Raw genomic sequence first — 27,111 nt, 5'->3', positions numbered from 1 at the left:
GGCAGCTTGGTTGTTTAGGAGGCCTAATCCGGTACCAGTCATTCCCAAAATTTCCTAATGCATTAGCAATCTCTCAGAAAATGCTATCATTTCTGTACTAATCTGCAGCCAAAGGAGAGGAAACATCTTTAAACGGTGATTTATTTCTTTTGGTTAAACACTGCTATATATTCATGGTAAATAACAGATTTATTGATATGGAGAAAATGTGTCAGTGGGTTAAAATTTTCCATATTACTAGAAGATGGACGTTAAGGTCAGCTAAATAAGCTAAGCTCAACAGAAATATCCATTAAAAATTCGAATGAATACAAATTGCTACTATATAAAACTTATGCCATCAATATCATCATCTATAAAAATGACTATCACTTTTGCATCACACTCCTTCTAGATGCTGTATCAGGAATGCTTTTTTTTTTTTTCATAAAGAACACTCTTCTTTTTTATAAAGGGCAATCGCTAAAGTCTGAATAAGTTATACCTCAGATATCTTAAGTTGCTAACAGAATTGACTCAAGTCTGGAGACATTTAAAAACCACCTTGCTCTAGAAATTTAAAAAAAGAATAAAAAACATGCTTTGCTAAGAGGAGGAGAGACATCCATTCTATATGTTAACTATCCTATCAGATTGTGCAGACATTGCCTAGACTATTAAAACCTGCTAGAAACTGATAGGTAATTGTTCAACGGCTGACTGTGGTGGTACACAGCAGACAGAAGCTGTGAGAGAAGCCCTCCTTACATGGAGCACTTGCTGCTACTGCAACAGTTAATGCCCACAGTACCGAGTCATCTTTAATGCAAACACACATTTTCTGCCTTGCTTCTATGTTTTCTATTATAATGCAACATGAAAACAGTGTACATTTCATTCCATCCCTATGAGGTTTGCATAAGCAGTTCCAAGTCAGACTAAATATTGTATTGCTCTTATTACGGTGGATAAATATTTTAAAGTTTAGGAATTAAATATTTTATTTTTTCAGTATGCTCTCTGCAACTATTATGAACTTTTTACAGCTTCTTCATTCATGGGAAGTCTTCAGGGTTTTCTTTTTTAAATGTAAGACTATTATTTGTTTCCCCACACAGAAGCAGATAAGAGTTAACAAATAAGTTCAATAAATCACTTCATCCTTAGTGTTAATAAGAACAGTATGCTTCTCCATATAAAGAAAGACTTCTAGAAGGCATGTATCTTTTAATATAATAAAAGTTTGCTAACAACAAAAATGAGTCAAGTAAATGTTACATCTTTAGGTATACAATTTCTCTCCTCATTTTTGTAACAGCATGGGTTGTCTTGCCATACATCTCTGTACTTGACACAGGTATTTCTCACACTAAATTAAGACAACACATCTAAAGAAGAGCATGTCCTGAGCTGTTTGGTTGAAATTTCCCACAAAATAAGAGATCAAGAAGCTGTTTACTCATTTATTTGAAAAGAAACAGACTAATTAAGTTAACTGATTTATTAATACATGAAGCTCTTGGTCCAATTATTAAAAGTACAAAGAGACCAGGGAACAATTTAAATGTCTACTGCACCTCAAAATCTTTTTTTTTTTAAAGGTTAATTATAATTCTAAGCAGAGCCACTCTACACAGGCCCCTTAGGTTTTATGTAGGTTTAAATAAAATAACAACAATAACATTACCTCATTGGCTAGCTCCAGGAGCACTGGGGCAGCTCCATTTTCCCCCACTCCATTCAGATACCTAGATAAGACAAAGCCAAATGGTAAGGCAGTGACAAGAAAAGGCCAGCATAGACTTGTCAGCATCCCCTGTGTATACATGTTTTTCCTGGGCAAATGCCACACTCAGCTCTAGTTCAAGGATGCTGTCACAGGAAAACACTGAAGGGAAAGAATAACAAAAACAACTTACCTCAAAACCACTGGCAACTAACTAAGCGAAGGTGGGGGCAGGAGGTCTGAGCATACCCATCTTCCAAAAGAACTAACCCTATTACCCTGGCATTATCTATACCATAACCACTTCATGGGAAGGAAATAAGTTTACTCGTGAAAAAAGTATCCATGCAAGCATATCATCTTTTGATTTACTTTTAGTTCACAGGGTTGGTTGGCACCTGATTAGGGAAAAAGAATGGAAGAGACTTTTCATCAGTGGGTCACCAACCCTTTAACAGGCAACACAAGCCATCATCTTATCTGCTCTAGATTTCTGTCATTACCTCTAGCTCTCCTCGTCCCCTAACGCTATAAAAACAAACAAACAAAAAAGTCCCCAAATTCATCCCAGACGTGGATGCCAGAGTGATTTTTTTAGGACAAAAATTCGAACACACCATTCTCCTTCAGCATGCTTGGGGCTGGTGCATGGGGATGACCCAGAGAGATGTTATGGGGAGGGAGGTGGGAGAGGGGTTCATGTTTGGGAACACATGTAAGAATTAAAGATATTAAAATTTAAAAAAAAAATAATAATAAAGATAGTACTTTGGGTGAAAAAAAATATTTCAAAAGCCCCATACAAAATCTCAAAATTAAATTATAATCACTTAAAAATTCTTGTAAGGTTCTTTATAATCCAGTGCCTACCTACTCTCTTCAGCCAGCCTCATCACTAGTCACTGTTTGTCACTCTGACCTTTCACCTGGATAACTCATAATCCACCCTGCACATCACCTTTCTCATCCACCACAACCAGGACTATGTTAAGTGTCCCTCAATGTGCAATCGAGGAGCACCCTGTTCATCTCTCCATCAGCCCAGAACACTGTATCTGCTGAGTCACTCGTCCACCTCAGACACATCCCAATTGTAAGGCTGAAAGCTTCATGAAGGTAGAAAACTTTCATTTTATTCAGTTTATTATGCGTAGCACACTTCTTGGCTTATAATAGGTAATTGTACTGTAATATATATTTTTTCTTTAATAAATGAGTAATTAAATAATTAAAAACATTTTAGATAAGAAAATAGAATTAAGTATGAACATTTTCTCTACAGTGTACTGTTTGATTGAATAAATTAATGACATTTGTTTGATAGTAAAAATCAAAGTCAACAGATGAGGTGTTCTTTGTAACTGCCAGGAGAAAATACTAAATTAAATTATACTATTTTACGTGTATGTTTATAAAGATGTATAATTTCCAATAAACAAAGTGGAATAAAATCAAATTATTTAAGGTGGGTAAAAGTGTCAGGGTCATTATAACTTCAAAGTAATTCTAATAAATCCATTTTTATCTGTCGGCTCTTCCTTTAAAAAAATTGTTTAGGAATCTAACTGGGAAATAAGTACTTTCATTTCAAGATCAAAGGAAAAACAAAACAAAAAATAAAAACAAACAAGGCAAGTGTGGTTGAGAGAAAGCTCCTTGGGAAATAGGTCAGCTGAGATCTTCACAATCAACTTACAGAATTTCCATTGCACTGATAGGCCTGCTCAAGAAACAACCAATCAGTTCCATCAAACTGGAGCAACTAACCAGATGCTTAACTAATCCATTAAGCATTTTGATTCTGGGTCAGGGTATTTAAGCCTATAATAGGATATCTTTACAACTCTCCACTTAACATTCACTTATCCCATAAACATTTTGAGAGCTGACTAGTTGTCAGACCTTATTCCAGGTTCTGAAGAAGCAGCAGGGAGCAAAACTTTAGCTCCTACCATCACAGAGATTATACTGCAATGGAAAGACAGAGAAACAAATGTATGGAATAATGACATATATTATAACATAAGTTGGGTTTCCCTGGTGGCTCAGATGGTAAAGAATCTGCCTGTGATGCAGGAGATGCAGATTCGATTCCTGGGTTGGGAAGATTACCCTGGAGAAGGGAATGGCAACCCACTCCAGTATTCTTGCCTGGAGAATTCCATGGACAGAAGAACCTGGCGGGCTACAGTCCATGGGGTTGCCAAGAGTTGGACATGACTGAGTGACTAACACTTTCACAATATAAATTAGATGGGCTGCTCAGGAAGTCCCTCTCTAAGGAAGTGACTCTGAAGTAGAAACAGACAAAAAGGAAAGCAGCAAGCCATCAGAGGAAGGATATTCCCAACAAGAGAACAGTAGGTGCAAATGTCAGGAACGGGCCTGGGCTATCTGAGGACCAGGAAAGGCTCTAGTGCCACCAGAGCAGAACCTCTTCTCAGAGGTTGATCTGGAAAGAATGAAAGAGGATAGCTAGATCCCAGATCACTGCCTGTGCCAGAAAACTGTCATCTTGAATCCAAATTATATGGCTTTACATAAACGCTACATCAATCACTATCCTGGTAATAACCAATAGGATACTTCCATTAAGTTTAAAGAAACAGGAGCTGGTCAAACAACGATAGATAACACAGACTAAATGTCATCCTTCAGTCTGCCACAGGAAGACTAACAAATGTATAACTTGTAGGTGAAACCATCCTTTAAAGACCTTCACAGAAGGTCCATTTTATGGCATTTTTTTAGTGTGAAAGAGCGGTTAGCATCTAAGATTAAAAACAATATGTACTGATTTTAAACATAAGGCAAAGTTATCTAATCTTTAATATTTTTATAACAACTATTATGGGAAAACTTCAAAAACTACCGAAAGTCTTCACTAAGCTTACATCTGAACACCACCTTTGTTGATTCTATATCGAAAAATCTCTGGAACCCATCTCCATGTCTGCAGCTACTTTCCCAGGGAACAAAATAGCTGAGGACAGGTACTTGTGGTTCTTATACTTGGTTCCTAGCACAGCAGACGGGACACATTGAGTGCAAAGAAAACGGAGCTAATTAAACAAAAAAGTGGTTCAAATTTTCAGAAACTATTTGTATCATTTGATGTCAATATCATATTTGAACTAACCTTTTTTTCCCATGTGAACACCTGAATAAAATCTAATTGGTCTGATTCTTCAAAGCTAATAAAGGTAGCCCCTTGGACAGTATGTGTTGAGAGAAGGGAGGAGATGAGAGACAATGTTTCTAAACTTTGCTACTGATGAGGAAACATGCAAATCTGACCAAGTTGTGAGTGTGTGTGTGTGTGTATACCCACATGTGCCTATAAGCCTGTGTGCACCGATCTAGAGAAATCTAAATAAATTTTACCAAGTATATTTCCTGTTTAGAACTAAAATACCATCATTACAGTGGGAAAGAATTGAGAGCTGTTTTCAATATGAACACTCAAGCTCTGTCTATACACGCACAACATGAAGAACTGAGGATATTTCCTCAATAATTCAAAGGGAAAATATTTTCAACTGGTGTCTGGGTAATTTCAAATTTCAGTTGACCACAATGGAATCACACTGTGGACTATATGGTCTTAAATACAGACTTCAAATTCTGAATTGAGGTCATCTCAATACTAGCAAGAATACAGAGACACAGGAATTCTCTGATACTGCTAGTAGAAATAAAACCATTACAACCTTTCTAGGCTGTAATTACATTATTTCTAGTCTGTATTATATTACAATAAAATCGTATGTGTTCATTATTTGCACCAGTAATTCCATCTACAGAAATATTGAGAAACTAATCCAAAATGCAAAGACTTAAGCACCGCAATATTTATCAAAGCATTATTTATATCAGAAAAGTGGCAACATATATGTGTGACGGAAGAATATTTCAATGAACTTTGATACCTTCATACGATGATGTACCAAAATGTTTACAAAAAGCTTTCTTGAAAACAATACCATGTTATACGCATTTTTCCAAGTATAAAGTTCAGAATTCACCGCTGCATATATATAGTATGACCTCATCTATGTAAAAGTGGATTGACAGAAGCCCGAGAAGAAAAATACCAGTGGTTTTATCTATGAACGCCACAATTTCAGGCTATTCATTCATTTCTTTTTTATACCATTACACATGTGCTTAATTTTCACAATAGGCAAGTATTACTTTTATAAAAAAAAAATAAGTTGTTAAGATTGTCAAACTGCTTAAGCATGCTTTGATATAATTTTGCCTTTATGCTAATCAGCTAGAAAACAAAAATCTTTTTGGGCCAATTTACCACACAGAATACAGAAACATTCAACCTGCACATTTAGAAGAAGAGGCCTATGAGATCAAATCATCTGCAAAGTAACAACAAAGCCTGTCTCCAAGCACAAGGTGTGGGCCAAAAAGTAAGGAAGTGCGGTAATAAAGTAAGAAACGAGTCAGACTGCTTTCCTGTTAGTCTGTCCATTACAGCCTAACTTCAAGTTTTTGTTTCAAACATTGTGACTCCACAAAATTGAGACTCTTATATCTAACAAAATTTAAAGAAACACAAATATGTTTCTGCATTTTCATTATTACCCACTCAACTGTTCCTTGAGTAACCATACTTAAAGGAAAGATTTTTGTTTCTGGCCTAAACTATCCAGATAACCCAATAAAGTATGTTCATACTTTAGAAAGCAAATATACTCTTTAATGAACCTAACTTTTTTTTAAAGTAGTATTTAGAGATCTTAGGAATCATCTAATTAAAACAGACTTTATACAATGAAAAAAAAAAAAAAAGATTATTAGAGGGCAGCCCCATGGCCTGTTAGCAAATCTCCAAATTTCTAGAAAATGCTCTGTTCTCCTTTGTTGATGTTAACAGGGCCTTAAAGTCTGGATAGAGAACCATACTTTTATGTGAAAGCCTAAGACTATATGTTTTATATAAGAACATACTTTTTGACACATGAACCACTTTTCAGTCTTTCTGTGGAGGGTCTGTTTGCCAAAGCAGTTGCTGGTTTCATGGCATGTTATGGGCCGTTCTCAATTTTATATGTATGATTTAGGTGATGACTTTAATTTAGATGTTAATTTCACTGAGGAGATTATGACTTTTGAATAAGTCAATTCAAACTTTATAAACACTTCTTGGAGAGTAATTCTCCGAGACATAAAAGTGTCTATGTGTGTGTTGGGGGGTGGGGGATGGGGGTGGCCTGCAGGCATGGTGTATATGCATGTATATTTCTTTAACAGACATTTCCACTCAAAACAGAACATATTTTTACCACATTTGGCATAGTGAATACTTTCTTCAAAACCTAACTCGAATAACTTTTCAATAAATATTTCTCAATTCTTTAAAAATATGACTTTACAGAAACACAATTCTAATATTTTATCTGTATATTCACTTAGTTCATAGAATTTTCATGCATAAAAATCATTCATCTAAAGTCAGTGGTATCATTCTCACCATAGAAAGACTGCTCTGCCAATCTTAAGTATAATAATTTTAGACTACATTTCAAACAGTTTTCCTTTCCAGTATGTCCCTAAAATACTTCAGAAAGCAACCAACAATTTTTAATTTAAATCATTATTATTTACCATTATAAGTTATTCACTCATATTACAAAGATTAATTTTTTAATTTTTTTTTTAAAAAAGGAGCTATTTTAAAGACTTTTTGTTTCAGAACAAGAAAGGTTGGGAACTCTATAATAAATTAGGCTGAAATTAAAAGATTTCCTTTTAAAATATAAACCCCTCTTAAAATCTGACAGTTGTACATTATTATATATCTCCATTTCTCCTCACTTGATATATATCTTTTTTTTGCATTTCTAAAATGGCTAACCAATACCTACCATGCAAAATACACCTGTACCAAAATTCAATCTTACTTTCTAATATATTTTTCAACTTGCTGATTTACATGAGAAATAAAAATTGGCTTGAGAACGTTCACATATACACATAGATATACGTATCCATGAACATATGCATCTATCAAAGATATGCACTTACAGTTAATTTCAAGCATCCAATGGGGATACATAGTAAAGATTTCACACACATGTAAATTAAGATAGTCTCACTATATTCTTTAAATTTATGCAACATAGTATTTGAGAAATTTTAAAAATATACTTTAAGTCTTAAATAACAGACTTAAAATGTCTTGGAATGTTACATAGAATATCAATTTATTAATCTAATTTATTCATAATTATTATTACAGTTAATAGGTATTATGATACCCTCTAGTGGGGCAGGCAGGTCATACCTCTGGTAATAACTTTCAATCGCTTCTGAAGTATGATGTTTGGCATGTGTTCTCTTAATATGTTTCTGAAACAAAATAAAAAAGATCTTTATGTTGTGTCACAGATCAGGTTCAAGAACAAAAATGACATATTTCTTGATCCCCACATCTAACAAAAAGGGCAAACCGAATAATAGTTTGGGGATTTGGGCGGCAGCGGATATTTTTTCCCTTCTCTTCTATGAACCTATGCATTTTAATCTCTATTGCATGGCTGGGATGTCTCCAGTCTGTACCGCAAGGTACAGTATATATGTAAAAGCCAACAGGGTCATAGTAATTGAATCTAAATAAGTTTGCTTAGGGTTGTAGAGGGCAGAGAAAAACTTGTTCCCTCTTTCAACCTTTGTATTAATTTTCCCTCAATTCAATTCCATCTAAGTCCTCTGCAGTTTAGTTTTACAATCCAATTGCCATTTTTAACCAGGAAGAACATTGCTTAAAAACAACTTATTTGAAAACTACAAAAAGTAATTCCATAGAGACTTGCCACTTGACTGACACCTGTCATCTCATGATAAATGACTCCATTTTCTGCCTCTCTTGCCTTCTGCCACTCCAGCAGTGGTCATTTATCATCATCTCTGTCAGCAATGGAAAGCGGCACTGACAGTGCAAGTCAGCAAACATTTAGCACATGGAACCACGCAACACGGGGAAATTATTATTGTCAGAATAATAATGGTTTAGCATAATTTATTACAGGTCCACCAAATAAGCAAAGGCTAGATGTTATTAGACAGATGGATGGGTAGGCTTGGCAGGCCTCCACTGAGACGCAGGCGGTGCTTGATGTGGAAAGGAGAACATCCTCCAACCCAATCAGAGAGCTGGCAGTTCAATTACAAAGAAATAAAGGGACATTCATCATTCAATTAGGCACCTGTCAACCCTCACAAAGGAGAAAACTTCTAACCTGGTACTCCTGGGAGAAGATGCTCAGCAGAGTGGCCTGCGATTGACTGGAACAAATAAAAGAAGGACAAAGTTAATTACTGGAGTGCACGGCAAAGAAACAAAAGAGAAAGGAGCTTCAAAGGTAGGCCTGCTGCCCTGTAATCTAACAGAACATGAAAACAAGTGTGGAAAAGTTGTTCCAGATGAACACCTCAAACAAAGGCTTCCTGCTGCTAGGTCAAGGAGAGGGAGAAAGGGAAAGGGGGAAATGCAGACCGTCTCAAAGCAAACCATCATATGATCTGGATTTTCTTAAACTTCAGAATGACTGTAAATCATGTCTGTAGCGTGCAGGTATGTTGAAAAGGGACCCAAGGTGGCAAGGTTTACTCCCACTGATAAATGATAAGAGTTAAATCCCATAAACAGTAGAAAACATGCAATGTATTCACTGGCAACATTCTGAAATTTATTTTGTTAGCAGGCAGGTGTCCTCTTCTGTAGCTCTCTCAGATTCAACGGGGGAGAAAACGTTGCGCTTCGCTAGAAGTAGTGCAGAGACCACTGGAACATTCCCACCGACACGGGCCTGCTTTGAATAGAGCAGGAAGCGGGGTCCTTGAGGACATCGCTCCCTAAGACTGCCATAAGCCTTATTCATCTAAGACTCCACACAATCTCAAACACCTGGCCGTGAAGCAACCTGGAAAACATTCTCCCCAAGTGGGGATTTTCCTCTCACAATTGTTAACATTTAGAAATGGAACAGATTTTTTTTTTTTCCCCTTGTCTAAAAAGCAATCAATAGCCCACTGCTATTCTTTCTGATTGCCTTCTATAGATAGAGTTGCCTTATCATATGTTGAAAATGATTAGTTATTTCTGATATATTTTCCTACTAGAAGGTATCCAACTTTCATAGTATACCAAAGCATGGTGAATAATGAAAGTTTTTCTATTCATGAATGAAACTGCTTAAGCTCATCACAAGGTAGTTTAGAGAGTATGAAATAAACACAATGACACCATATCTCTTTACTCACTGTCAGTATTGTCATCTCTTGCATATCATTATAGTTTGGGTTTCTAACCCCTTTCCATTCTTATTGGCTTACAAAAGAATATGTTGTGTTTTTTTTTTTTTAAAAGATGCCAAAAATGTTTATCAAGGAAAATCAATAATTACTAAAGGACTGTTTTGATAACTCCAAAAGTACTGAGAAATGACTGAATAAAATTATAAATTCATTATAGTCCAGTTTTTTTTCAATGTCTCTTTAAAAATGGAAGCCACCTTTGAAAGAGCCAGTTTTCTGTATAAAATCTTCCTAGTGTGCTTGGCTTGCCTGAGCATCACATGCAAATCACAGACCCTAGTAGGGTTGTTGAAAACCATCTCATGAAAACAAAAAAGGCAAAATTAAGCCCCAAATCTTTATAAACGACTGAATAAGTCACTATGTTAGGTATTTATGTACAATAAATAGACCGCTCATTGCACAGCAAAATATATTTATCTTAACCAATTAATGGAGGGCAAAATGTCAGTGTCTCTGTGTCAAACAATATGATGGAAATAAATGTGCATGTAACAGGCAAGTCAGGGACCAATGACTAACAAGGAAGAAACTAAACTGAATAAAACAAAAATGTAATTATAGATGCTCAGAAAGGAAAGACTAACAGACAGCTAGAGGAATAAGCCCAGGAATAAACAATTCAAAGTGAGAAGTTCATCAAGAGTTGAAAGCACCATCAAAACTGAGGGCAAGATAATGTCTTCAACCAGGAAACCATCTTCAAATAGCTTGTAATTCAGTTCATCTGAAGTCTTGGACATAGCCTATGAAGCAATGCATTTTCTCAGTGGCCAAGAGGGTTAGTTACAGTATAAATTCAACATTCCCTCCGTTCATTTCACAAAGAATATGGTTTCTAGCTAAGAAGAAAGAGAGGAGATGGTTCTGAGAACTGAAAGGCTTATCTTGAATATCACAGTCAGTTCCATCAGTGGTTTTCATTGAGCATCCACAGTGTCCTGAGGTCATGTGTATGGGAAAACATGCCTCCAAAATAAAACATTTAAAGCAGACAGGAACTGATTTAGAGGAAACTTTCCACATATACATGCAAAAAAAGTAAAAATTAAAATATTATTAAGCACTCACATATTTTTTAGGAATTAAGTAGAGTAAATCATACCCTCGGAGAAGGCAATGGCACCCTACTCCAGTACTCTTGCCTGGACAACTCCATGGATGGAGGAGCCTGGTAGGCTGCAGTCCATGGGGTCACTAAGGGTTGGACACGACTGAGCGACTTCACTTTCACTTTTCACTTTCACGCATTGGAGAAGGAAATGGCAACCCACTCCAGTGTTCTTGCCTGGAGAATCCCAGGGACGGGGGAACCTGGTGGGCTGCCGTTTATGGGGTCACACAGAGTCGGACACGACTGAAGTGACTTGGCAGCAAATCATACCCTGACTCTTCATATATTTCAAGACTGTACTGGCTTTGGAACATATACATGCCACTTAGGATATAAGTGTTTTCAATATACATATTAAAAAATATAATCACTTAATTTGCATACATGCCCAAAATGGATTATGAAGTCTCTTCAAAGATAATTTTGTCTGTTTTTTCCCCATACTATGCTTCCAGATTAAGCTCCTCACCCTGCAGGTGTCTGAAAAAAGAAGAGCGCTGAGTGGACTCCTACACAGGCTCTCTGTAAAACCTTGTCTGAGGTGTGTGACAAATGGCTTATGGAGCAGTGTAAGTCATATTGCAGCAGTGGGGAAACGAGAGGACAAAGTCAACACACTGAGGACGATGCAACAGAAGAGGGAAAGACCTCGGGTCCTTGAGGACGCTGCTGAGCTGCTCAAGACCACAGCGTGAAGTGACTGCCTTCCACACTTCTTTTGAGTAATAACACGTCTTGTTTTGAAGGAAGGAAGGAAGGAGGGGAGGGAGGGAGGCAGAAGGGAGGTGGAAGGAAAGGAGGAGGAAAGAAGGAAGGGAGGAAAGAGAGGGGAGGGGAGGGAGGGAGGGAAGGTTTTTATCTCCTATGTGCCCAGGAGGCAGGAGACACGACGGAAGAAGGGCATGGCGACAGGGTGCTCCATCATGACGGCACCCGCACAGACGTGACACTCAGGAAGGGCTGTCCACTTTTACACTCTGCAGTCCTCTTCCTAACTGGCAGCTACTGTACTGGGCTTCCTTAAAACGGTTCCTCTGTCACTCCGTCACTAAACCGAGGTGCCTAGAGATCGTAAATTGCTGTGTGTGAGTGACTTTTCCTCACAGAATTTAAACACTGACGGGATACTCTTTACCCTCATTTTATACTGCATTTAAGACTTCAAATGCCAGGTACTTAACAGGCAATAAACCAGGGCCCCATACTGTATTGAACTCCAGACCCATCCAGCTAAGATGCTCAGTAACCTAAAGGACATAAAAGAAAATGACATCAGGGGGTTGAATGAAAGTGTTGAGAATCCCAGGGAGACTTAAAGCAAGCAGAACCTTAAGGAACACGATACTACACATTATAAATTCTTCCTTTTCTCAAGTGCCTAACCTTCAAAAAAGACCATAAAGAAAGAAATGTTTTTATTTAACTTTCAAGCTCCTTTTGCTCTAGAACCTAGGATACGTCAGTGTCTCTAATAGGCTTGAAATCCTCTAAACAAGATCAATGTTATTTCTGGAACTCAGGAAGCAGTAAGTCAAACTAAGGATGATAAAGTAAGATATTCCAAAAAAGCCTTAGGTTTGCAGGCCTCACAAGGTACAATACAACCTTTCTAAACCGGTGAAAGAATACAACTAAACCACTGGCTCTGTGTGGTCAATGACTTAGTACTAGTCAAGGACGCTTTTCCATAAAAGCAATGCCCTACCCTCTGTCACGGGCTTCCCTGGTGGCTCAGTGGTAAAGAATCCTCCTGCCAGTGCAGGAGATGCAGGTTTGATCCCTGAGTTGGGAAGATACCCTAGAGAAGGAAATGGCAACCCCCTCCAGTAGTCTTGCCTGAGAAATCCCATGGACAGAGGAGCTTGGTGGGCTATAGTCCATGGGGTCTCAAAAAAGAGTCGGACATGACTTAGTGACTAAACAACAACATACTTATGTTTTATGTTAGCTACCTCAGTTGTGTCCAACTCTTCGTGAACCCATGGACTGTGGCCCACCAGGCTCCTCTGTCCATGGAATTCTTTAGGCAAGAATACTGGAGTGGGTTGCCATTCCCTTCTCCAGGGGATCTTCCTGACCCAAGAATTGAACCTGGGTCTCCTGCTCTGCAGGCAGATCTTTACCATCTGAGCCACTAGGGAAGCCCACTTATATTTTATATATATGAAAAAAGTGGTTACTGTTCCAGGCACTTAACTAATTTTGCTAGTAGGTTAATGTAAAGCCATATGCAAAACAGGTCCATCTACAGCAAGAGCTAAGAGTTATATATCAACAGCTAGTTTGTGCTACACACTACACTCTGCCTTTTATTATACCCTCAAAGCAAGCCTCTAAAGTAGGTACCATTATTGTTCTTATTTTAAAGATGGGAAATGGAGGAAGAGAAGTTAATGGAAGTAAACAATTGAAGACCTAGGTAACTGGGAGAATTGGAAATCAAAATCCAGTTCCGATTCCAGAACTCAAGCCCTTAATCCCCATGCTAATCTGCCGTTCTAGTGTGTGCTAACACCCATTGCTTAAGGTTAAGCATTTATGTTACATTACCCTCCAAGCAACCCTTAAAGGTGGGCATTGTTGCTTTGGGACAGAAAATTGAAGCCACAGGAGATAAAGAGTTCTGATCAAATCTCACAGCTTTAGACAATATTCCTTAAAAAAAAAACTTAAATTGCAGCCTTACTTTAATTAACTACATAAAAAAAAGTTCCTATAGGAAAGAGTCAATGATTAAAAAATTATTGGGTAATTTTCATTATTCTTCCTGAGGCTAAGGTGTATTTTGTTATTAATAATAATCACACCATTGCCTGAAGTGTCTCTATGTGATTGCAAATATGTCTTTTGCCCAAATGCTATCTACTACAGACAAAACAGCTTTAAATCCTTCCCTGAACAACACACGTTCAAACCCAATCAATCTTCTCTATAGAGGACAACACCCTCCAGACATGTTAACTTCATTATATAATATTTAATGAAGTTTTCTAGTCATAAATGAACATATTCTGTGTAAAATCCATAGACATCTATCTGTATTTCTGTGTATTTTATTCTATGTCTGGTGTGTATGTGTGTGTCTATACACAAAAATAAAATTTCAAAAATTGTGTTTTAAACATACTTTTGTAACATACCTTCATTACATAAAATATTAACATTTATCTATTCCACAACACATTAATCTTTTAAAAATCATTTTTATTGGGAATAAGACAAACCACATAACCACTTTGACTACCAAACAGAATACTCCTGGGATCCAAAAAGGCATTCTGTCTGATCGCCACCCTTTCTCTCTCCAGATGAATCTGATCTTTAACACAGTGCGTATTCTTTTGCATACGTCTTCTTTTACTCAATATGTCTACGTGAGTGACTCTTGCTAATTTTAAGTATAGTTAATTCATTTTCACTGCGGTATGGTATATTCTATTGTATAAGTATACTCCACATTTATCTATTCAATTGATGAACCTCTGAACTGTTTCTAGTCTTTTGCAATGAGAATGATGCTGCTGTGAACATTTCTGCATGTTTTCTGGGGCATGTGTGTACACATTTCTGATGGGTATAAATGTGGAGTAGAATTCTGGACCATCTGATATGCAAATCTCTAGCTTAGTAGATACTGTCAAACAATTTTCAAAGTATTTATAACAATTTTCAGCCCCTGCCAACACTAAATGAGAGTTCCCAATGCTAAACAGCCTTGTCACACCTTCAAGTTAATGGCTTGTATTTCTATTTTCTTTCTAGTGTCTTCTGGAGGGCAGATATTTTTAATTTTGATGAAGTCCAATGTAGCAATTCTTTATTATTGTTACCTTTTATGTGTGTTGTGTGTCTTTTCTAAGACATCTTTGCCTATTCACAGTCATGAAGATAATTTTGCATGTTTTCTTTTAGAAGCTTAAGAGTACTAGGTCGATGATCTATCTTGAGTTAATTTAATGAGCTGAGATAGGAGTCACATTTTGCTTTTATTATTTTTGTACACATATCCAGTTGGTCACACCACCATTTACCCATGAACTATCACGTTGCCAGCGAGGAAACCAAATATCTAAGGGTCTATTTTGGGACTCTCTAATCTGTTCCACTGATTTATATGTTTATCTTTGCACAGATACCACATTGATCTGATTTACTATTGGCAAAGTCTGTACATTTAAAGTATGTTCTAATATATTTAGGTTTAAGTTTATATCTTACTGAAAGCTAGTTTTCTTAGTCACCATACACTTCTTTTATTGTATTCTTTTATGCTGAAGCTGAAACTCCAATACTTTAGCCACCTCATGCGAAGAGTTGACTCATTGGAAAAGACCCTGATGCTGGGAGGGATTGAGGGCAGGAGGAGAAGGGGAAGACAGAGGATGAGATGGCTGGATGGCATCACCAACTCAATGGACACAAGTTTGGGTAAACTCCAGGAGCTGGTGATGGACAGGGAGGCCTGGCAGGCTGCGATTCATGGTATCGCAAAGAGTCGGACACGACTGAGCAACTGGACTGGACTGAAAGTGATTTACTATTTATTTTTCATTATTTTCCCTGTCAACTTGGAAGTTATATATTCTTATACTATTAATAATTATCCTGCATACACACATGCCCAAGTTAAACTTGGTGATTAACTGCTGCTTGGAAAATACAAAAACTTTACAACACTATCTATACTTCTTCCATTCTGATATATAGGATATAACTGACATTGTTTTAATTCTACATACATCTTAAAATTCACAAGACACTGCTATTGATTTCTAAAGGTTCTGTTCATTCTGATATACTCACATATGTAGCATTTCATTGCCCTTCCTTCCTTATCCATCTGCAATAACCTTCTTCTAATAATTCAGTCAACACAGATGCGTTGTGATGTCAAATTCTGGTCTTTCAATGAAAATGTACCCTATGTCTCCATCTAGTTTTAATATTTTTTTTAAAAAACTTCACTTATTAGGAGTTTTAACTCTGCCATTTAGTAAACTCCTGCTTACAGTTTGTTGCACTTAAGTACATGACAATTATTTTTTCAAACTTGCTTTAACACTTTTTCTCTCCTGCCCAAGACTCCAAATGAGTCTGTGTTAGCCTTCCCTACTGTAAGCTCCATCTCTTATTTTCTCTTCATATTTTATATCTTTTCATTATTCTGTATTACTTTATGGGTATTTTCCTCTCATCTATCCTCCAGTTCACTATTTCTCTCTTCAGTAATGTCTACCTTGCTATTAAATACATCCACTGAATTAAATCCATCCAATTTCAATTACTGTGTTTATAGATACTCTATTTGATTATTTTTCAAATAAGTTCCCTACAGACTTTCAATCTTCTTTTTTAACATCTTGAATAAGCTACAATTATAAAAATTCTGTTTAGGTAGTCCCAATCGCCAGAGCCCTGTTAAGTCTATTTCTATAGCTTCCACTGGCCTCCATTTATGTCGTCATGTCTCCTTACGTGACTTCTCCCATGATGTGCCACACTATGTGAAAAACTGCTTTATGAAAAATATGAATATGCAAATGGTTAACTTTCTCCGGGATTCTGATTTGATTCTGGGAGTGCTAGGAGTCTAGGATCACCTTCGTCCAATTACATGTATTAAATTTTTAGGCCAATGAGGTAAATTTGAAGGTAAAATACAGTAATGTAGAGCCCTTTTACTTCCAGTGCACATTAACTCCTAGGATACAGTCTTTTAGGGGGGCCCCCCAACACCTAAGAAAGAGAATGAGATGGTTGGATGGCATCACTGATTCAGTAGACATGAGTTTGAGCAAATTCTGTGAGACAGTGAAGGACAGGGAAGCCTGGCATGCTGCAGTCCATTTGGTCACAAAGAGTCGGACACAACTGAGCGACTGAACAACTCAACGACTGGGGCATTTGCAAGAGTTCCCACCTCTGGTAGACCCTATACCCAAGGATCTCTAAACCTTGTCTTCCAGCTCTACAAAGCTGTCAGGACTTGGCTAGACAATATCTGCTGAAAAGGTAATTAAGTTAGAATTCAACGATTAAACCGTTACTCCCCCAATCCCTTACTTAAACAAATTAATGCATTACTAACTAACCAATAAATTAAATAAGAAATCACAATGGAAATAACAACAACAAAACTTAAAATTGAGCAATGACAGTAGTGCATTTCAACAGTTGTTGTAAATATATTGCATTAATTAAATATAAAGGGGAAAAAATAAACTTATTTTATTCTAGGAAGTTCTAGCAAACTGAAGATCTCAGAAAACAAGAGAGGAAAAGAAATAAGAGAATCAGTTCAGAAAGGAAAGAACCAAATCAAAGCCTCCCTATTTGAAGATGAGAAGGCTTAGAAACATCAAGAGAATCTATAAACAAAGATTTTAAACACTAGTAAGACATCTTAGAAAAGTAACTGGATATAAGATTAATATAAAAAGGAAATAAAATTCTTATAAAATAGTAAAATTAAATTAGCAAATGGAATAGAAAAGTGGACCTCATTCACAATAATAAAAAAAAACCATAAAGTACTGACATATATATTTAACAAAAATGTGTAAAATCTTTGAAAAAAATCATAAAACCTCACTGAAGAGTGCAAAAGAGTTCCTGATGAAGAGATCAGATATTTTCACAAAGAAAATTCCAAGAGTAAAAAGATAGTATTAATTAAAGTGTTAATTCTCTATACATCAATCTATGATTTTAATTAAAATCCAACCAAATTCACTAGTTTTCTGGTGGAATGTGATAAATTTATCTTAAAACTCAGGAAGAAGAATCATGTCAGAAATAGTCAATAAATTCTGAAAAGCAAAAATAGTGCTTTCTTACCCTATCAGGTATCAACATGGATTATATTTCAAAAACATTTACCAAAAAAAAAGCATGCTATAGAATTATACACATATTTGTTACTATTTATATAAAATACAAGAACAGCAAAATATAATTACCTTTTTGCTCATGGACGTTTATGGATATAGCAAAAGAAATACATGAGGCTAAAACACTAAACTCAAGAAAATGGTTACCTCAGGTGAAGGAGAAGAGGAAAGAAATCAAAGTGTCATACTATTTCTTTAAAAAATAAAAATCTTAAAGGCTATAAATTGTTGATACCATCAGAATATTTCTTTCCTATAAAAGTAAAAAGCATCTGAAACAAATATAAACAGAGGTAGATTCAGAGTTTATTATCCTATTCTCTACTCTATGTATGCTATATTTCATAATAAAATTAAATAAGTAGAAGAATAATGAAAAGAATTGAAAAGGAGCCAGATAAATTGATCTAAGTTTTTTTTTCTGCTCTAAGTCCTGCCCTATTCTAAGCGTTCTTATTTAATTAGAGGCTTAAGTATCTATACTTTTTTCCTTTCTAATTTAATCTGGGTTTTAACTTTTTAGAATGAGCCATAACATAAACAAGATAAAGAATAAGAAGACTGGATGAAAGACATTTGATTTTTTTTTCAAGACCAGATATTGGGTCATCTTTCTCTAAAGCAATCCCAATGACTTCAATGCAATATAACAGATACAGTACAGTACAGTGTTAGTAGCTCAGCTATGTCCAACTCTTTGTGATCCCATGGACTGCAGCCCACCAGGTTCCTCTGTCCATGGAATTCTCTAGGAAAGAATAACAGAGTGGGTTGTCATGCCCTCCTCCAGATGATCTTCTTGACCCAGGGTTTGAACCTGGGTCTCTCACACTACAGACAAATTCTTTACTGTCTGAGCTACCAGGGAAGCCCTGTGCAAAATACTTACTGATTCTTTCTTCCTGTAATGATTTATTCTTTCATTCGTTACTAAGTCGGCTAAAACTACATATTTAGAAATCCTTAAATCTGTAGTAATTTTATTATGATTGCCAGAAAGAGTAAAAGAGAAAGTTAACTATAGATAATCTGATAACACAACTGCACTCATCTCACATGCTAGTAAAGTAATGCTCAAAATTCTCCAAGCCAGGCTTCAACAATACGTGAACCGTGAACTTCCAGATGTTCAAGCTGGATTTAGAAAAGGCAGAGGAGCCAGAGATCAAATTGCCAACATCTGCTGGATCATCAAAAAAGCAAGAGAGTTCCATAAAAACATCTATTTCTGCTTTATTGACTATGCCAAAGCCTTTGACTGTGTGGATCACAATAAACTGTGGAAAATTCTGAGAGAGATGGGAATACCAGACCACCTGACCTGCCTCTTGAGAAATCTGTATGCAGGTCAGGAAGCAATAGTTAGAACTGAACATGGAACAATAGACTGGTTCCAAATAGGAAAAGGAGTACATCAAGACTGTATATTGTCACCCTGCTTATTAACTTATATGCAGAGCACATCATGAGAAATGCTGGGCTGGATGAAGCACAAGCTCGAATCAAGACTGCCAGGAGAAATATCAATAACCTCAGGTATGCAGATGACACCACCCTTATGGCAGAAAGTGAAGAAGAACTAAAAAGCCTCTTGATGAAAGTGAAAGAGGAGATTGAAAGAGTTGGCTTAAAGCTCAACATTCAGAAAACGAAGATCATGGAATCTGATCTCATCACTTCATGGCAAATAGATGGGGAAATAGTGGAAACAGTGGCAGACTTTATTGTTTTGGGCTCCAAAATCACTGCAGATGGTGATTGCAGCCATGAAATTAAAAGACACTTACTCCTTGGAAGGAAAGTTATGACCAACCTAGACAGCATATTCAAAAGCAGAGACATTACTTCGCCAACAAAGGTCCGTCTAGTCAAGGCTATGGTTTTTCCAGTGGTCATGTATGGATGTGAGAGTTGGACTGTGAAGAAAGCTGACTGCTGAAGAATTGATGCTTTTGAACTATGGTGTTGGAGAAGACTCTTGAGAGTCTCTTGGACTGCAAGGAGATCCAACCAGTCAATCCTAAAGGAGATCAATCCTGAGTATTCATTGGAAGGACTGATGTTGAAGCTGAAACTCCAATACTTTGGCCACCGCATGCAAAGAGCTGATTCACTTGAAAAGACTCTGATGCTGGGAAAGATTGTAGGCGGGAGGAGAAGGGGACGACAGAGGATGAGATGATTGGATGGCATCACCGACTCAATGGACATGAGTTTGGGTGAACTCTGGGAGTTGGTGATGGACAGGGAGGCCTGGCGTGCTGCAGTCCATGGGGTCATAAAGAGCTGGACACGACTGAGTGACTGAACTGAACTGAACTGAATCTGATAACAGTAGCCTATATGTTCAGATATTTATAATCCTGCCCATGTTGGTTAAAACTCAACTTTCTTCCACCTCTGCATGAAGTATTATCTAATCTATCTTCCATCCTTTCTTCTCCTTGGCTATTCTTCATTTACTTCTGAGCATGCTTCTGTCTTCTTAAGCCACAACCTGCCTAAGGTTCAAACTACTGTCCACTGTTTCCATTCACTACTAAATATTTTTGTCTAGGGGGGGTCTTTGTTCAATAAACCCTATTCAGCCTCCACCCAATGGCAATCTCACTTCTACCCTCACTTGTTAACTAAAACAAAGATACACAGAGACTTCCTCACCAACAAACACCAAAGACATACTTCTTCCCTTAGCTGACCTCATTGCAGGATTTTACACTATTAAATCAAGCTATTTTAATGAAGGAAATCCTTTAAGAGACATAGACCACGGCCAACCCTCTCATTTTAAAAATGACAAAAGTAAAGGTCATAGAGATGAAGTCACTGCCCAAAGTTACACAAAGGATTATTTTACACCAGGTACCTGTAAATCAAGGAAAAAATAAGTTGTGCTACAAGCAGGACTTAGTGGAGGAATACTTAGCTATGTTATCTTAATATATGAGAATATCACATATTTTCAACGCAGTTTTATTATTTCAGTAATCATGATGTTTCTGTAACCAATGTGCATAAATTAAAACAGAAACAAATCAAAAAGCAAAATATACTAGACACAAATTATATCAGCAGTAGACCTCAATCCCCAAGTTCCCACTTTTCACCACCAAAAGATAAAATGAATAAGAGATCAAAATTCTGAATTTTAGTTCTCAATGACAGTTCTTTTTACTATAAATGCAAATGTTATATGATCTTACAGTGTGGAAAGTGACTCTTTTTCCAGGTAATGTGCACTTCTCCTGACTTAGGGCCATTTGTTAGCCCTTTGGAATACTACTTTTCTCCTACAAATTTCTCATGGACATTTTTACATATTCCACAATTTGATTCTTATCAGCTCTACAACTCCAAAATTTAGATTTCTTAAATTTCTCCCTGCTTACAGCACTAAAGCTTTTAAATATAGCTTATCAGAAAACTGTGCCTTGGTCCTTACAATAATGACCTGTCCTCATGTTGACACTGGACACTTCTGTATGGGCCTAATATAGCAGGTCTATTCTAGGTTAATAGCTAGAGTGATTAAATTGTTTATTAAGACTTCTAGGCATTTAAAGTAATCAGACCACAGTATGGGAACATGGGAGGAGAATAATTAACTCCTTTCATTCACTATTGATTATAAGGTACCACATCTCCCACTAGAGGTTAAATAATCACTTCATGGGTCTAGCACCACAACAGTTTCATTGACAAAATCCCAGTCTCCCCCAAATTACCTTATTTTTTGATTCAGACTGAACACACATACTTAATGAAAGAATCAACAGATCTTTACCTGAAAAGCTGATTTTTAAAAATATGTAAGTATATAAATACATAAATAAATATAAATATTCAATCTCACAATTCTCCAAGTACTGACAGACTTTTTTTTTTTTTTAAGAAGGTCTCTAGTTCTAACTAGGTAATCCCAGACAAGCATGTCATCAGGACCTGTAACAATATCTCTCTGCAGCTACTTCAAATCGAATGCTTTACCTGGCTCTCAAGATTTTTCATCATGGTGGCCAATGTTGAGGAAAACAGAAGAAAAATATTTGTCAAAGGGGTTAAAAATACAAGCCTTAGATCAAAACTAGCGCCCAGTAACACTATTCATTTTCCTCAGTAATACTGAGTGCTGAAAAGATTACAGATTCTGACCAACCTTTAGATAATTTTCTTAAAACAGTTACTTATCAAAACTGAGTGAATTAATTTCACTCTCTGAAGTCTGTACTGAAAATTAAAATTTAAGAAGATAATACAGATGGCTAATAAACACATGAAAAGATGTTCAACCTTTATTAGAGCTCATTATTAGGGAAATGCAAATCAAAATTACAATGAGGTATCACCTCACCCCAATCAGAATGGTCATTATCAAAAAATCTACAAATTCTGGACAGGGTGGGGAGAAAAGGAAACCCTCTTGCACTGCTGGTGGGAAGGTAAATTGATACAGCCACTGTGGAGAACAGTATAGAGATTCCTTTAAAAACTAGGAATAAAACTACTATATGTCCCAACAATTCCACTACTGGGCATATACCCTGAGGAAGCCATAATTGGAAAAGACACATGTACACCAATGTTCATTGCAGCACTATTGACAAGAGCTAGGACATGGAAGCAGCCTAGATGTCTGCTGACAGATGAATGGATACAGAAGTTGTAGTACATAAACACAATGCTGCTAAGTCGCTTCAGTCGTGTCCGACTCCGTGCAACCCTATAAACGGCCTCCCACCAGGCTCCACCGTCCCTGGGATTCTCCAGGCAAGAACACTGGAGTGGGTTGCCATTTCCTTCTCCAGTGCATGAAAGTGAAAAGTGAAAGTGAAGCTGCTCAGTCGTGTCCGACTCTTCACGACCCCATGGACTGCAGCCTACCAGGCTCCTCCATCCATGGGATTTTCCAGGCAAGAGTACTGGAGTGGGGTGCCATTGCCTTCTCCCATAAACACAATAACTTAGCCATAAGAAAACATTTGAGTCAGTTCTAATGAGATAGATGAACCTAGAGCCTATTATACAGAGTGAAGAAAGTCAGAAAGAGAAAAACAAATATCATATATTAACGCATGTATGTGGAATCTAGACAGATGGTACTGATGAACCTATACGCAGGGCAGGAATGGAAATGCAGACATAGTGAACAGACTTGTGAACACAGTGGGGGAAGAAGAGGAGGGGAAGAACTGGGAAAGTAGCATTGAAACATATACATTATCATGTATAAAATAGAGAGCCAATGAGAATTTGATGTATGACAGGCAGGGAGCTCAAACTGGTGCTCTGTGACAACCTAGAGGTGTGGGATGGGGTGGAAGGTGGGAGGGAGGTAACATATGTATACCTATGGCTGATTCATGTTGATGTATAGCAGAAACCAACACAATATTGTGAAGCAATTCCTCCATTTAAAACTAAAATAAATTTAATTTTTTAAAAAATTTAATAAACATCCTACCATAGTAAAACATTTTAGTTTGCTATGACTGCTGTAAGAAATAACCATGTATTTGAAGAAGGGATCTTTGAGAGGTAATTAGGGTTAGATTAGGTGAAGTGAAGTGAAATGAAGTAAAGTGAAGTCGCTCAGTCGTGTCCAACTCTTTGCAACCCCGTGGACTATAGCCCACCAGGCTCCTCCATCCACGGGATTCTCCAGGCAAGAATACTGGAGTGGGTTGCCATTTCCTTCTCCAGGGGATCTTCCCGACCCAGGGATCGAACCCAGGTCTCCCGCATTGCAGGCAGATGCTTTAACCTCTGAGCCACTAGGGAAGCCCTTAGATTAGGTATTGAGTCCTTATGAGGGGACTGCTGCTGCTGCTGCTGCTGAGTCACTTCAGTCGTTTCCGACTTTTAGCGACCCCATGGACTGCAGCCCATCAGGCTCCTCCATCCATGGGATTCTCCAGGCAAGAGTGCTGGAGTGGGGTGCCATTGCCTTCTCCAATGAGGGGACTAGCGACCCTCATAGAAGAAGAAGAGGAAAAGAGAGATCAGTCTGAAAGCATGCACCAAGGAAAGGTCAAGTGAGGACACGGAGAAGGTGGCCGACCACAAGCCAGAAAGAAAGTCCTCACCAGGACCCGGCCAGGCTGGCACCCTGATCTTGAACTTCCATTCTCCAGAACTATGAGAAAATAAATGTCTGCTGTCTAATCCATTCAGTCTGTGGTATTTTGTTATGACAGCCCAAAATAGAGTAGACATTCAAGGTCCTTTCACAATAAGGCTGCACTTTGAGAGCTAATGATTGATCACTCACTTCTCCAAGAGTCCCTGATAGCTAGCTAATTCTTCAAGTTTTAGGTCTGGGTCAGGCTCTCCTGAGTTCTTTCCTAACTCTGAGTCTCTTCCTTGGGAAATAGATTTCTAAAAACATCCCTACCCCTTTAAAAATGCCCCCACATCAGCTTATTACTTATACTGAGTTTTATGAAACAAGCTAATTTTACTTCATGTTGCCCAACTTTTTCCCCTTTGAATTTCAAATATTTTCTGGGCTTGTTTATACAGAAAATGCTAAAAAAAAAAAAAAAAAAAAAGAAAATGCTAATGCTTTGAATTGATCTCTTTTCTCAGGAAATTTCTCAGTTTATGAAATCCTGCTAGAATACCAAGTCATTTTGCCAACTCATCATCACAAGTAAATGAACGAACATCTAGAGGCTAATTTAATTCTGTGACCAGAATGTTCCTTATCTATGTCTAAGAAACACAATTGCTTTTGTAACCTTTTCACAAGGTAAAAAGTTTAGAATAGTGTTTAAAACCATTTAAACATTTGCTTATCCTTTTTTCCTATATAAAAATATACTGCTCTCCTAATTTTTCTTAATAGGTCACAGAGATCTTATATAAAACTAGTAAAAATAACTGACTAGATTAACTTTATAATGATTATCATTTATAAAGATTGAACTATCATCTTTACCACTTTCTTCCCAAATAAATTTTTGCTTTTATTAACATAATAGTATTAATAGCCTCGTATCCTTTCTCTGTTTTTTATCCCATATTCCCAACCCCCAATTACCAAACTGATGCTTTGCATTGAAGAATTTAACAAGGAAATGCAGGAATTGGCATAAAAGTAACTTCCTGAATGACTTAATGCTTCTATATAGCCTCAGTAGCGTTCCTATGAGATCAGCAAACTATTCTAAGCTTTAGAAGCTATATTCTCCCTACTACATTAGTTTGAAAAAAACTGTAGATTTTCAACCTTCTCTAAAAACATCATCATCATGATATGGGCTATAATTATTCTAGAACCACCCCACATTAATAATAAATGCTGGGAATATTAAAACAATAAATGGAATGCCTTAAAATGCATTAAACCCTTCTCTTATTAAATGCAAAATTTTAACTCTTACCACAAGGCTTTTATTTTTAATTCACAATCAAATTCTTTTGGCAGTTAATCTCAGTACTTAATGTCATTCACTCCAATAAAACCAACCTTAAATGGCTGCAAATGCCTTCCCTACTTCCTTCCATGTTTTAAAAGAAACCAGAGGAGGAGCTGACTCAATGGACATGAGTTTGAGCAAGCTCCGGGAGATGGAGAAGAACAGGGCACAGGGAAGCCTGGCGTGCAGCAGTCCATGGGGTCGCAAAGAGTCAGACATGACTGAGCAACTGAAAAACAAGCGGAGGAGCAGAGATGGAGCTCAGGTGCTAAGACATACACAACACGGTTATGCTCTGTTATACACTAACTTCCGCCAGAATATCCGATTCGTGACTCTTCCCCGTTTCTGTTGATCTCTACCAGTCTAATTAAAAGTTGGCACTCAACAAACACCACTAATCATGGTGATGACAATGACAAAGATAGCAACCCTGGTGGACAGCTTCTTAGGTACCACACCATTTTATTTAATTATTATTACTATAATATAAAAGTACTAGTAGTATTTGGGAAAAAGCTTCCCTGGTGGCTCAGCGATGAAGAAGAATCCACCTACCAATACAGGAGACTCAGGTTCAATCCCTGGGTTGGGAAGATCCCCTGGAGAAGGAAGTGGCAACCTGCTCCAGTAATCTTGCCTGGAAAATCCCATAGACAGAGGAGCCTACTGGCTACAGTCCATGGGGTTGTAAAGAGTCAAGACATAATTTAGCAACTAAACAACATTTGAGAAACTGAGGGGACTGGAGAAGTATCTTATCCAAATTAACACAGCCAGCATGTGAACATAGTTTGCCCTCAAACTCTGGGTTCTTAATATAGCATCCAAATGATAAAGTACAGCATTTCAATATCACAAGATTCTTCAGTTCAGTTCAGTTCAGTTGCTCAGTCGTGTCCAACTCTTTGCAACCCCATGAATCGCAGCACACCAGGCCTCCCTGTCCATCACCAGCTCCCGGAGTTCACTCAGACTCATGTCCATCGAGTCAGTGATGCCATCCAGCCATCTCATCCTCTGTCGTCCCCTTCTCCTCCTGCCCCCAATCCCTCCCAGCATCAGAGTCTTTTCCAATGAGTCAACTCTTCACATGAGGTGGCCAAAGTACTGGAGTTTCAGCTTCAGCATTATTTCCTCCAAAGAAATCTCAGGGTTGATCTCCCTCAGAGTGGACTGGTTGGATCTCCTTGCAGTCCAAGGGACTCTCAAGAGTCTTCTCCAACACCACAGTTCAAAAGCATCAATTCTTCAGCGCTCAGCTTTCTTCACAGTCCAACTCTCACATCCATACATGACTACTGGAAAAACCATAGCCTTGACTAGAGGGGCCTTAGTCGGCAAAGTAATGTCTCTGCTTTTGAATATGCTATCTAGGTTGGTCATAACTTTTCTTCCAAGGAGTAAGTGTCTTTTAATTTTATGGCTGCAGTCACCATCTGCAGTGATTTTCGAGCCCCCCAAAATAAAGTATAACACTGTTTCCCCATCTTTCCCATGAAGTGATGGCACCAGATGCCATGATCTTCATATTCTGAATGTTGAGCCTTAAGCCAACTTTTTCACGCTCCACTTTCACTTTCATCAAGAGGCTTTTTAGTTCTTCTTCACTTTCTGCCATAAGGGTGGTGTCATCTGCATATCTGAGGT

General features: G+C 37.4%; 1 protein-coding gene across 11 annotated transcripts in view; it reads right to left on the bottom strand.

The window, feature by feature from the left end:
• CDIN1 (CDAN1 interacting nuclease 1) overlaps nt 1-27,111 on the bottom strand; it is a 243,386-nt gene that overhangs the window by 177,220 nt on the left and 39,055 nt on the right. For 8 of the 11 annotated variants that reach the window (XR_011258176.1, XM_069595989.1, XM_069595990.1 and 5 more), the window contains 3 exons: nt 8,962-9,007; nt 8,007-8,071; nt 1,667-1,727 (listed from right to left, as the gene is read on the bottom strand). Coding sequence is in view for 8 of the 11 variants with exons in the window: in XM_069595989.1 (XP_069452090.1) it covers nt 1,667-1,727; nt 8,007-8,071; nt 8,962-9,007 (172 nt within the window). In the remaining 3 variants the exon portion in view is untranslated. The remainder of the gene's footprint in view (nt 1-1,666; nt 1,728-8,006; nt 8,072-8,961; nt 9,008-27,111) is intronic. The other 3 variants (XR_011258177.1, XM_069595992.1, XM_069595993.1) reach the window with 1 other exon arrangement.

This window comes from Ovis canadensis, chromosome 7 (assembly GCF_042477335.2).
Source record: "Ovis canadensis isolate MfBH-ARS-UI-01 breed Bighorn chromosome 7, ARS-UI_OviCan_v2, whole genome shotgun sequence".
Taxonomy (NCBI): domain Eukaryota; kingdom Metazoa; phylum Chordata; class Mammalia; order Artiodactyla; family Bovidae; genus Ovis; species Ovis canadensis.
Note: the sequence above shows the minus strand (reverse complement) of the source record. Positions and strands in the feature narration are given on the sequence as shown.